The sequence below is a fragment of the Ornithorhynchus anatinus genome, chromosome X1 (genome assembly GCF_004115215.2).
Source record: "Ornithorhynchus anatinus isolate Pmale09 chromosome X1, mOrnAna1.pri.v4, whole genome shotgun sequence".
Taxonomy (NCBI): Eukaryota; Metazoa; Chordata; class Mammalia; order Monotremata; family Ornithorhynchidae; genus Ornithorhynchus; species Ornithorhynchus anatinus.
The window spans coordinates 21,579,674-21,593,389 of NC_041749.1; the positions used below are offsets into that span (position 1 = coordinate 21,579,674).

General features: G+C 44.4%; 1 protein-coding gene across 1 annotated transcript in view; it reads left to right on the forward strand.

Moving 5' to 3' along the window:
- Positions 1 to 13,716, forward strand: part of SLIT3 (slit guidance ligand 3) — a 592,453-nt gene that overhangs the window by 505,830 nt on the left and 72,907 nt on the right. The window contains exons 17-19 of the mRNA XM_029051206.1: positions 4,544 to 4,687; positions 5,624 to 5,767; positions 10,986 to 11,149. Coding sequence (XP_028907039.1) covers positions 4,544 to 4,687; positions 5,624 to 5,767; positions 10,986 to 11,149 — 452 coding nt within the window. The remainder of the gene's footprint in view (positions 1 to 4,543; positions 4,688 to 5,623; positions 5,768 to 10,985; positions 11,150 to 13,716) is intronic.

The following is a 13,716-nucleotide window of genomic DNA, read 5'->3' on the forward strand; positions in this document are numbered from 1 at the left end:
AGCAATAAATCCTCTGGGCTCTCTTCTTGGCAGGAGATAAGAATGTAAGCATACAGGTGCAGCTCAGATGTCTGGATCCATGCAGGGATAGGGAACTGTACTTACAGTTTATTAGAAAATTTTTCCTCCCATGGCTTTTCAATAGCAGAAACCTCTCCTACTGCTCCGAGTAGCCAGGTCCTGTCGCCCAACTCCCCCAACCATCTCCCCTAACTGACTCCCCTCCCCTGGGGCTCCTTTCCTTCCTCAGTTGTCGAACTCTCCCCTGTCACAGACTAAGATTGGAAAGCTTTAGTTTGGAAATAGCAACCAAGACATAAGCACTGCCTGGGGTCCCGCTTGGGACTCTTGGGGCCGGTGAAAGAGCATCAAATCTTGAGCTTGTTTAGGTAGTCCCTCAGTCCGCTATTGCTCTTCCCTCTCCAGCCTAATCCCTCTTCTTCGAGTTTCCTACGCCCAGTTGTTTCAAGGGTGAAACACTCAATCTGTGTGGGAAAGGCTGAGAAAAATTTGTGTACATAGGGAGGCAGGTACAGTTTCTGGAAATAACAGTACTGACCCTTTCCTCCCTCACCATACACAACCCTCCCCTAACATCTCCTGGGTCTCAGGGCCGTGTCCAGATTAGAGCCGCCTTCCTCCTGTCACTTGGACTTTACGGCTTTTCAAACAAGCCTGAAAAATACAGAGCTTTGCCTTGTCAGAATAGGGAGCTCCCCTTTGTCTGTGGGTGCTGAAGGGCTTCTGTGAAAGAATATCAGTGGGCCTTAAAAACTGAAAGTGGAGGCTTTAGGAGACAGCCCCAAAGGGACTTTTTTCCATTTTCAGTTGTCTTCCTTGAAGATGAATCCCTCAGAATGAGCAGGGATCACCTGAGGGTCAGCGCTTATCTGAATCCTGCTGAGTCCTGGGGGAGGTTGTGGGAATGAGGAGGAAGGGGGAGCTTACCAATTGCCTTGGAGGGTCCCAAAAATCTGGTCAGAAGTCATTCCTGGGAGGGCCAGAGTTAAGAGTTTCTGATGTGCTGGGTTCATATGGGCTGATTATCTTCTGGGAGGAGCAGCTGTTCTATGTTAAAATAATTTATAAGAAATTTCATACCTTGTTTATTGAACATTTGCACTACAGCAATTCTATTAGGTTTTTAGCCCCATAACTGCCTGTGGTATTATGGAGTGTTACAGCTGAAATGAAGACTCCTCTAGCGAAGTCATCTCTTGGTTTTTAATTTTTTTCTCTTTCCCTCCCCTTCTGTTTTCTGTTACACTAGCCTCAGGAAATCAAATGCAAAAGCCTTCCAGTAATGCAATGTAAATTTTGCTCATTTAAAGAAACAGATGTCAGGAAATGGGAAAACTCTCATTTCACAGTCACCTTAACTCATCTCCATTGCCAGTTCCATATCTTTCAAGCCTTGTACTTTTTGCTACCTCCTCTTCTGAGGGGTCTGACTCTCAAGACAAAACTTTCCCTTCTGTCACTCAGGGAGATAATGTCGCTTAAGAGAATACTAGCTTTGCTTGTGTCTTATATTTGGTAATTGCCAATTTTCTCATTGCATTCCCATAGTGGTTTTATTCTCATGTGCCTTATACCCAAGACTTAAAGAGGAAACAGGCCAAAGCTAAATGAAATCATGCACCAGGCTTATATTGAATTTAGTCAATTCCGTGTCTCCTTTCTCTGACCTTTACTTTGAATTTTCTGGATCTGAGGGGAGTCTTGAGTACATTTTGACACAGACAAATGCTTATGTTCTATTAGACTGGTAAGATGGAAAGCATCTAGAGTTGGAAGAACTGAATGAGGTTAGAAGGTGACGTTGAACAAGGCAGGTGAGACCAGAGACAACGTGTAGCCTTAGGAGAGGTGGCCCTGAAGTGTTTTTGATCCAATTAGTGAGTGTGATCATCTTGTCGCATGCCAGTGGCTCGTGGGGCTTGGACATCGAGTTTGGACTTTCATCTCTGTGTCACCAGGTTGAGCGGAGAGCACAGTAATACTGAAGTTAACGAGGTTCCCTCGGGATTTTCTCTGTCTTATTCCTGCTACGCACTCTCCCCTCGTTGCCTGGGAGAGCATGAGTCTTAGGCCTAGGCGATTGCTTTGGAAAACTCAAATTGTGTCACTTAAAACTCTTCATATAAAACCCTGTTTCAGAACTCCTGCCTCATGTAGGAACAGCAGGATCAATGACCGTATTTGCTGTGTTCCAACCAAAGCCCCGTGCTGTGTTCATGGCCAGAAGAAGGTCTGGTTCAGGGCTTCTCTACATGGGAAGGAGACGGTTATTTGGTCTGTGAATAGGACGTGTTTGGGCAGGTCAGATTCCTCCCTTTGAGTTGTGTAAATAACTTTAGGTTCTGTTCCATTCATCACGCCCTCAAAGCCTCTTCTGTTTGATGTTTCTGTGTCATTCTGTTTGCACAAAGCCGTCAGTCCTCTTCTCCTATGTTTGGGGGTGTTTGCCGGGTAGGAATCTAGAACACGAAGCAAAGCGCTAACATTTAATTGAGCAATCAAGATCTGTTTATTGTCGTAATCTCTTTCCAAGGTTTTTCCAGTTCGCTTCAGCTAGTATGGGAGGGGGGGGTGTGGAGTTCAGAGCATTGCTTTCAGCCTCGAGGACATAGAGTGACTTGACTGAAAGGACCTGCACGCAAGTGTGTCTGCAAGTTTGTGTGTGTGTTTTCTTGGGGGGGTTGGCGAGTGAAGGAGAAGAAATGTTGTAATTGGGATGGTGTCTTGGCCACAGTAGAAGGTCACTAAATACGAATGGCTCCTGCGATGATAATAATAATAATTGTGGTATTTGTTAAGCGGTTGCTATGTGCCAGGCACTGTGCTAAGCACTGGGGTAGATACAAGGTAATCAGATTGGACCCAATCCCTGTCTCACAAGGGGCCCACAGTCTTGTTATTCAAGCAGAAATCATATTGGCTTTCGTAAAAGTGAAATAACATTGGTTTCCTGGCCTCTTATTGATTCACTGCCTAATTCCAGACAAATCACCTCATTGGGTTTTTATGCCCCATGTAGTGAAATGAGAATCAATCAATGATATTTATTGAGCACCTAATGTGTGTAGAGCCTTGTTCTAAACACTGAGGAGAGTACAATACAACAGAGTAGGTAGACACATTCCCTGATTCTTTTGTTTCTCAGAGGGAGGCATGAAATGGTGTATGTTTTAGATCAAAGAGTTTTAGATCAAAGGGTGCCACAAATTTGTGCTAGTCCCTTTAAGATGGCAACTTTGTCCTCTTTCCAGACTCCCCTGACCTTCCTCTGCAGTGAAGTTCTCAGGACACACCATTGTGAGCCTTGGTGCTCTCCTTATGCTTTCCAACTTTGGATTACTGTGGCTTGGATATGCCTGATAGTTCTAGGACCTGGGGAGCCCAGTTGGACCCAGAATACTTACAATTTTCAAGAGGCTACCGGTTTACATAAATTTCCCTCAGTCCACTCCTCTTCCTGGCCAGCAATGTTGAGATCTTGAAATGGCTCACTGTGATTGGAGCACTGGAAAGCAGCACTGGTGGTGGGAGGGTGCAAACATTTAAAAAGATGTTGAGAACTGAAGAGCCATAAAAGCAATTAAAAAGATGGAACATTGGTTTTAGGAGAAGAGAGTGATGGACCTTGGGCTTTTTAGTCCAGAAGAGAGACAGCTAAGAGATGGCCTAAAAACTGAATTCAGATGTATGTAGACTCTTTGTATAGAGTTGCCCACTGACCAGCTGTTCTCTCGCATTTTGTGTTCAAGAGGAAGAAAAGGGCTTAAAGTGCAGCAGGAAAGTCTGTGGATAGACATAAGGAAGAACCTTCTGACCTCCAAGTTGGTTAAACACCGTGAGAGACAACCAAGGAAGATAAGGCAGTCAATAAGTCACTAAGCCTAAAAAAAAACCCTCTGTTCTTGATGGTTTAAATGCTTACCTGCCTTGTGAGAACTGCGATTTTATCTACTTCCTCTACTGTACTCTCCCAAACGCTTAGTACAGTAGTCGGCACTCAATACCTACCAGTTATTGATTGATTGAGGAAATTGAAACAGATGACATCTCAAGCTTCTTTCCTGGTCTGTGATTATGTGATTTTCTGCTCTGCAGGAGCCCAGGATTTGGGGCAAAATTTCCATCTGTAAAATTTTTACTGCCTACTGGTCGATTTCTGTAAAGTCCTAGACCTGTGGGCTGCTGTTAATTTGCATGGTTGTTCCAAGACTCTGATGTGGTGAGTGGGAGAGGCGGGGATGTTGAAAGTGTGCTCCCCGAGAGAGGGATGGGGAAATTCCCCTAGGAAAAGGAGAAGGACAGAGGCCTTCATGTCAGTCCCAGCCCGTTGCCTGCAGTGAACCATGCAGCCTGCCATGGAGCTGGGCCTGGAGGCAGCGGTAAAGAGGAGTGAAGCCTGTCCAAAGGTTGTATCCCAAGGCAATGAAAAATCCTCTTGTCACAGGTGACCCTGAGTGGCCCTGATCGGCAGGGATGGGGCAGAGGTTCCTCTCCTCCCCTCACTTTATTTCCTTCCCTTCAGAAACCTGAGCAACAACAAGATCAAGGAAGTTCGAGAAGGGGCCTTTGATGGTGCAGCCGGTGTGCAGGAGCTGATGCTGACGGGGAACCAGCTGGAGTCAGTGCAGGGGCGGGTGTTCCGGGGGCTCAGCGGCCTCAAGACCATGTGAGCACCTGGGGCTGGACTGGGGGGTAGTGGAGGGGCGGGGAGGGCCTGGAAGGAGGGGGAGCGGTCTCTGTAATAGCCACTTGCTGCTCTCTTGATGATGGGTGTCATCAAGTGGTAAACCAGGACCGGAAATGAATAGGAAAGGCCCCACCTCGTAAATGTCTGCCTTTTCTCTTTTTCACAGACAAAGTTCGCCCAAGATGAACATCTTCTATGCCATTTCTCTCTTTCCCGTCCCTTTATTTCCTCTTTTCTCCTTAGCTCTGTTTGGGTTTGATTAAAAGCAGTTGTACCTGGAGTCAGAAGAAAGATTCAAATGACCTAACTAATGCTTGACCAGTATCATTGACTAATAGCAGCTGTCAGTTCCTCTCCAAGCCACTCCCTTCATTCCTCCCAAATCAGATTTCTAACTGTACTTTGCTCTCACCTTCTCCACCTCCTTTCCCTCCCTTATGCTGTTCCCCTGGCATGGAAATCTCTTGCTGCCTACACCAGACAGGCCCCGGTCCCATCCATTTTCAGAGCCCTCCTGAAAACCCATCTCCTCCAACAAGCCTTCCCCAGTTAACTCCCCGAATCATTTAAGCCCGTCAGCACTCAAGTACTTTTCTGCACCTACTCTTAACACTTAGGAACATATGTTGATGAATGTGTACATTCTATGATCTATTTTGACTGCTTGGTTTTAAGCACTTTTCTATCTCCTCCATTATAATGTATGCTCCCTGTGGGCAGAGAATGTGTCACTCACTTATGTTCTTAGCAAGTACTTGTACAGTGCACCGCATCTAGTTGGTGTTCAGTAAATGCTGCTGCTGCAATTACAAGTATTATTACCCCCCAGGCTCCCATCCTGGGAGAGAGGGAGGAAGCAGCAGGGGCAAAGACAGAACCTCCATGCTCATGCTCCATGCGGTTGTTTCCTTGCAGGATGCTGAGGAGTAACCTGATCAGCTGTGTGAACAATGACACCTTCGCAGGGCTGAGTTCAGTGCGGCTGCTCTCCCTCTATGACAACCGGATCACCACCATCACTCCTGGGGCCTTCACTACGCTGCTGTCCTTGTCCACCATGTGAGTGAGACTTTGCCTGGGATCTTGGGGGTTGGGAAGGGTCCAGTGAGCATTACCATGCTAAAGGTGTAGTTACTTTTACCCCCCATCTAACTGCTGTAGCTGCAAGAAAAAGTGGAGGTAAGCTCCCTGTGGGCCGGGAACACTTCTACCAACTCTGTTATATTCCAAAGTGCTTAATACAGTGCTCTTCACACAGTGTGTGCTCAATGAATATGATTAATTGATTGGTTGACTGGAGGGGGCAATATCTCTGCAGTGGGAAGAAGGTCCTGCTCACTTGGGATCTGATAATTTATGATCTCAGGTGAGCCAAAGTTTTCATCATTGATGCAGGGTAAAATATGCCACTCTGCCTGCCAATCCGCACAAGGTAGTGTGGAAAAAGGTTCAGACAGGCCATATATGTCAAGACGAGGATACCACGGCCAATCCATGAAAGTGGAATTTCCTACTAGTTTTTTCTGTCAGTTAATCTCCATAGGACAGGAAAAATCTAAGTGGGGTTGGTCTAGACAAGGTGACTTTGCCAAGAGATTGGATGTTTATGTATTCATTCTTTTATGGTATTTGTTAACTGCTTATTATGTGCCAAGCACTGTACTAAGGGCTGAGGTAGATACAAGCTAATTAGGAGGGACAAAGTCTGTATCTCATATGGAGCTCACAGTCTTAGTCCTCGTTTGATAGATGAGGTAACTGAGGCACAGCAAAATCCAAGGTCACAGAGCAGACAAGTGGCAGAGCTGGGATGAGAACCAAGTTCCTTCTGTCTTCAAGGCCCACGTCCTATCGTCTAGGCCACACTGATTCCCATCATATATACTATCATATATATCAGAACCATCTTCTATTTAGAGGGTATATTTCCTTTGTTTCTCAAACAAACAGCATTGGCTTCTTTTAAGAATCCATGTCTTTCAGTCCCTCCTGCCTCCGGGATCCCATGACTGCATCTCCAGGGTGATTGCAAAGTAACAATATCTCTGAGACTAGGAATGTAAGAAATGCAATTACTGGGTCAGACCAAAGGTCCATCCTGTCCAGTATTCTGTCTCCGAGAGTAGCAACACAGTGCCTGGAGGAACTGGGCCAAGGTTGTTCTTCTTGACATTGATCCTAATGTGTAGGGATATATCATCTAATATTCTTAACTTTCCTCATTACAGCCCTAACTTTCCTTCAAGTAAAGCATTATAGACTACTTGTTCATGAATTTAACAAATTCCACTTGACCTTCCTGACATCCTGGGCCTGAACAACTTCCTGTGGAAGTATATTCCATGTGCTTACCACCCACTGGGGGAAGAAGGTTTTCCTTTTATTTATTTTGAATCCGCCGCTTCAAACATCACCGGGCACCTTTTCACCTCTTCCTGAAGCCTGCCTTCTCCCCCCCCATGCGCTATTCATTTTGTGCTTTCAGAGTGTTCAGTCCTTCTGGTCAGGTCCTCTTGATCCTGAAGCTCCCAATGGAGAGAATCCAATCAGCCCCTCACTGACCCTTGGAAGCACCTGAGCAAGTTTCCCATCAGATTTCATTTTACCTCATTTGAAGCTCATGCTGCAAGTGTGTATTCAGTTAATGCCATAGATGCTAGTCACATTCCAATATGTTGCCATAACAAAAAATAATCGGCTAATCCCTCAAGCTCAACATATTATTAGGTAGCTCCATCTTCAATGAGAATGACCCAAATCAGTCTTAAAAATGCTGAATAATAAACAATTTACTACTACTAATAGTAATAATAATAAAATAGCAATAATGATAATACTTAAGTGCTTAATATGTTTCAAGCACTGTACTAAGCTTAGGAATAGTTACAATATAATCAGGTTGGACATACATCCTGTGTCACCTGGGGCTCGCAGTCTAAGTAGGAGGAAGTAGGATTTAATCCTCATTTTTACAGATGAAACTGAGGCAAAGAGAAATTAAGTGACTTGCCCTAGATCACACAGCAGACAAGTGGAGGAGCCTGTCTTAGAAACCAGGTCCTCTGACTCCAGGTCCTGTGCTCTTTCCAGTGGCTACAGTCCTTATTGTGACCTAAGAGCATGTTATCCTTAGATGTGGTGTGAATTTAAATTTAAATTATAAAGCAGCCAGATCCTAAATGGTCCTGAGTTTTTTTCTTCCATTTAGGAACAGAAGTTAGAGCTGTGAACCTTCTACGGTGATTAGTAATCTCTACCCAAACTAATTTTTCTCCTTCCTAATCTTTTCCTATGAAAAGACACAAATGACTATTTTAATTATTTCTTTAGATTGATTGGTTAATTTGTCTCGGAGAGTTGAAATTTTATAATGGGTTCATCACCAGCAACCTTTGTTCATATATGAAATTTCAGTAGAAAGACTCACAAATAATAAGCCCAAAATACGTATTTAAACTTCATTAGTTATAATCAACCAATCAGTGATATTTATTGAGTACGTACTGTGTGCAGAGCACTGTACTAAGCACTTGGAAGAGTACAGTGCAACAGAGTCGGTAGACATGTTCCCTGACCACAACAAGTGTAGAGTCTAGAGGTGGATAGTTACCTCCCTGATCATCTTTTGGCATTCTAGATAAACACTTAGCTTTATTTTTCCATCTGTATAATGGGGTAGTAATATTTGTTGCCAGTTGATACTGCCTAGATTTCTCTCAGCTCACCATGCATCCTTGGGAAATTCTGGAAATAAAAATAAATGAAATCCATCATTTGATCTCTTTACTCATCACCACTGTCATTCCCAAACTCATTCCTGGAAAAGATTATTTGCAAGTCAGTTTAAGGCACTAAGGGGACCAATCAATCAATAGTATTTATTAAACACTTCCTGTGTGCAGACCACTGTACTAAACACTTGGGAGAGTACAATATGACAGTATAACAACACAATCCCTGCCTACAACAACCTTACAGTCTAGATGGAGAGACAGACATTAATATAGATAAATTATAGATCTATTCATAAGTGATGTGGGGGTAGGGGACGTGGGTGATGAATAAAGGGAATAAATCAGGGCAGTGCAAAGAGGGTGTTTGTAAAAGGCCGGTAGTTGTCCTGGGGATACTGATATGGAATGATTCCATCTGAGGGTCAGAGTAGCCTTCAAGGCAAGGACTGGGAGAGAAAATTCTTCAGCCTCAGGCCGTCAGCTTGAAGGCTTGCTGGGGATTTATTAGACTTCCCTGGAAACAGAAATTTCACTTTCTGTTCTTCCTAGCTCTCAGGCTGGCCAAGAATAAGAAATTTCACTCATCAGAAGGGTTAAGGCTTTTACCATCTTATGCATTAGAGTTTCTATGGTAATGTTAGTTGTTTGCTCCTTTCAGTCCAGAGTGAGTTGGAGTTATTTCATGTGATGGAGAACAGCTCTCCCTAGAGTTTGAGTCATTCCGGAGGCAGCTATTTAGTCAGGACAAGCAGTAAAATCTCCCCATCATGCAGCAGCCAAGCTGCTGTTTGCTTAATAAATGAAATGCAATGACTCTTGCTGCTCAGGAAAGCTCTCCTGTTAAGAGCAGATTAAATAGGGACCCAGCAATGACCGTGTAGGGACTGGCTCCTCAGGTTACTTTATTTAGTTATCTCTTTTATAGTGTTTTTGTATATTCCCTGTGTTCTTCTGGGCCCCAGGTATGTGAAGCACGGAGGGTCAGTTGGGAGGGCAATCACTTTGCTGATGCCAGGAGCCAGTAGAATGTGTTGTAGGCAAGTAGGAATGATACTGGAGCCATTCATTTTATTTCCAGTGTCACCTCATGACGGTCAACTTGTAAAGAAACATGAGTGAGCTTGTTGACGTTCAGCCCTAACCTACAAGGCTCTACTGTCAGTCTGTCAATTTACAGTCTACAGACTGCAGAGACAGTGACTTCCGTGGCTTTGTTTTCACCGTGGCTGCTGGCTCTTGCTTTATGTTAAAACAATCTGAGTGGCAGGACATGGGATTTTTATCTCTTTCTCTGGAGGAAGCATGGCCTAGCAGTTAGAACATGGACTGGGAATCAGAGGACGTAGGTTCTAATCCTTCCTTTGCCACTTGCCTGGTGGGTTACCTGAAGCAAGTCACTTAACTTCTCTGTACCTCAGTTGCCTCATAAATGGGAATAAAATACCTGTCTCCCTCCCTATTAGACTATGAGCACCATGTAGTTCACAGACTGTGCCCTGTCTGATTATCTGGCAAAAACAATAGTAATTGTGGTGTATTTGTTAAGCGCTTACTATGTTCCAGGCACTGTACTAAGCACTGGGGTAGATTCAAAGTGAATGGGTTAGGCACAGTCCCTGTTCCACATAGGGCTCTCAGTCTTAATCCCCATTTTCCAGATGAGGTATCTGAGGCCCAGAGAAGTGAAGCAACTAGCCCAAGGTCACATACAGACATGAGGCAGAGCCAGGATTAGAAACTGCATCCTTCTGACTTCCGGGCCCATTCTCTATCCACTAGGTCATGCTGAATCTCAGTACCAATACCATATACCATGCTGAATACCAAGACTCAGCTTAGTGCTTTATGCTAAGTATTATATGCTTGGAACATAGTAAGGCCTTACTTAATACCAACTTTATTTCAATCAATCAATGATATTTACTGAGTGCTTTGCATGCTTATCATGTTCAGAATACTTACTAAGCACTGAGTACAGTCCTCTGGATAAGTATAGCTAAGAATAGGAGCATAGATACCTATAATAAAAACAACTAAGCAAATAATAAACACACAGACACTGAAGTGTTAAAAGACTGATAAAAAGGCATCGATCCAATTTCACTCTTTAATCACAATGGGCAGCCCCAGTCTGCCAGGGAGAGGGTGCAGAGAGCAGCTGGGGTTAGTCATTTACTGTCCCAGGACCGGAGAGAGATGACAGAAAGTCTCCGAGCACTATCTAATTCACCAGGTACTGACTGCATTGAGCAAAGGGGACTGAGGATGATGACCCTGCTCTGGATCACCTAATGGTACTATTTGAGTGCTTACTATGTTCAGAGCACTCTACTAAACACTTTGACTCTGCGGCCCAGCTCAGAGCCTAACAGCCGGTCCCAGCGCGGCACTACAGTTGATATTGCTTTCATTTTCCCCGCTGTCTTTGCCTCGGGACCGTACTTGACTGGATCGGTGTTTGCCCCAGCCACAAAGCGGGGGATGTGTGAGGTGAACAGGGGAAGGGACAGAGGCTCAGTGACTGTGTCTCCATTCCCTTTCAGCAACCTACTCTCCAACCCCTTCAACTGCAACTGCCACCTGGCGTGGCTGGGGAAGTGGCTGCGGAAGAGGAGGATTGTCAGTGGAAATCCCCGCTGCCAGAAGCCTTTTTTCCTCAAGGAGATCCCGATACAGGACGTGGCCATCCAGGACTTCACTTGTGATGGTGAGAAGGGAGAGGGCTCTCCTTGGGCTGTGACTGGGGGGTCATGGAAGTGGAAAGAAGGGGACAATATAGAAACTCACAGCTTCTAGGAACAGGAGGAGTGAACTCCTCTCCCTGGGGCATGAGCTCATTCACAGGTTGTATCAAGACAGTGGGAGGTTCGATTGATAAATAAATCAATCAATGGTATTTTTTGAGTCCCTACTGTGTACAGTACACTGTACTAAGCACTTCAGAAAGTACAGAATGATAGAAGTGATAGATGTGATCCCTGTCCACCATGAGCTTACATCCTTCAAAGGAGACACGACACTCCTGTTTTCTGCCTCTATGGGAGCCTTTCAGATCCACTACGGATCAGTCAATCAATCGATCAATGGTATTTATTGAACATTTACTGTAGGCAGAGCACTGTACTAGATGCTTGGGAGAGTACAATATAACAGAGTCGGTAGACATGTTCGCTGCTCACAATGAGCTTACACTCTAGAGTCAATTTTCTAGACAAGGAAATGGGGATAAAATACCTGTCAATTTTCTAGACAAGGAATAATCTGGAAATCAGAAGTCATAGGTTCTAGGCCTGGCTCTGCCTGGAATTCACCCCGAGACATTGGTAGACCTTAGATTACCCATCTGTAAAATTGGGAGCAAGATCCTGCCTTTTCCTATCTCCTAGAAATAGTAGAAAGCAATCTCATCTCTAGACTGTAAACTTGTCGACAGGGTATGTATTTACCAACTCTATTGTCTTGTACTCTCGCAAGTGCTTAGTTTAGTGCTCTGCACACAGTAAGCGCTCAATAAATACAACTACTCTGCATATAGTAAGCATTCAATAAATAATATTGATGGATTGATTGATAAACTAAAGCTGAAGTCCAAAGCTGGAAGAGTGGGATGGATTGGGAGCAGACACTTGTTTAAGGTGTATGAGGCTAATTTTACAAATCCCTTGGAAAACATTAGCCTAAATCCTTCAGGGTTTAATCACCCTCATAGTAAAATTTTCTCCTGTCTAACAAATATCTCTCCTGCTTCACTTTAGAACTATTTCCTCTTGTTATATCAAAGTCCTCATTTTATAAACAACCATGGGCACTGAAGAATTGGAATTGGTCATTATCAGCCCCAAAAGGGAAACCATAGGAAATGACAAGAACAGAAACCCCTTAGAAACCAAATCACCACAATAACACCTTTTTTTCCTGCCTGGCTTTATGACGTGAACATTTGTTCTGGGTTACAACTCTAGAGGCTCTCTCTGGTCTTGGCAGAGACTTGTATTGCCCTAGAAAACCATGAAGTGAAGAAGATTTAACAGAAGCTGAATTAAATCACCCCGGTGCTTTTTCTCAGCTTTTGCTAGAGGAAATGGAGACATGGTAACAAGCCTAACTGGCTTCTTTGCACTGAGCGTTATCAGTTGATTCTCCTCATGAACACTTGTGTTCCCTATCACTGACATCAGGAGCCCAAATCACAGGCTATGTCCTTCTGAAGAACATGCTCTTCTGAAGAACAAGTATCTGCACAAAACACTTGGATATGCAGCCTCTGCGTCTTTGGCAGCGTGGCCTAGTGGAAAGAGCACGGTCCTTGGAGGGTCTGGGGCCTTGGGTTCTAATCCCACCTCTGCCACTTGCCGACCGCATGACCCTAAGTTAGATGCTTAACTTCTCTGTGCCTCAGTTTCCTCATCTGTACATTGGGGATTGTAGGCCCCATGTGAGATGGGGACTGTGTTTGATCTGCTTATACTGTATCTACCCCAGCATTGAGCACAACACCTGGCACATAGTAAGTGCTTAATACCACAATTATTAATATTATTATTATTGAAACAAGTTGTTAGGGGCACTGATCCAGACTGCTAAGTTCTCATTATGCCTTTTTCCTGCTTGTGGCCCCTGTGGGCTCGGCTCTGGCTTCAATTTGTAGAAGCTAGAACAGACTGAATATATATGCTTTGTGCATAAGGATGACCACCCCCAACCTCAGCTCTGAGTAAACTGCATCCCAATCAGTAGATTCTTCAGGATTTAATTTTCCACAAGTCCACTTCACTTAAAACAGTGCACAGGGGTCCTCAGAGCCCAGGTAAAACATATCCAGAAACATGGTGAACTTAACTTTGAGATAAGCTCCACTCTGCACTCCAGATAAAAATGAGGCTACGGATCTTCTTGGCTTCCTTGTGGGGAAGTTTGAAATCCAAACTAGCACCTGGCTGAAAGTTCTGTTTGAGAAGGTCTTTACCGTCCAAGTCGCAGCATTACTTCTGAAGGGGAAGCCAAAAGGAAGCAGAAAATTGATGAGCAGTGGCAGGGTTCTTTTCCCTGTGTTGGAATGCAGTCACCCCTCTCTTTCTGAGCTCCAGCTGTCTTGGTTAAAGAATTAGGTCTTGGATGCAATTAAAGAGTCAGGAATACCCATGGACTATTCCTTTATGGTGGTCCCCATTTAGGGCTGAATTTGAGGGAGTTTCCTTCCGTGACTCGCTGTCTCCGTGTATGTCCGTCCCCATTTTGTGTCTCCCTGGATCTCGGGAACCCTGACCCCAGCTT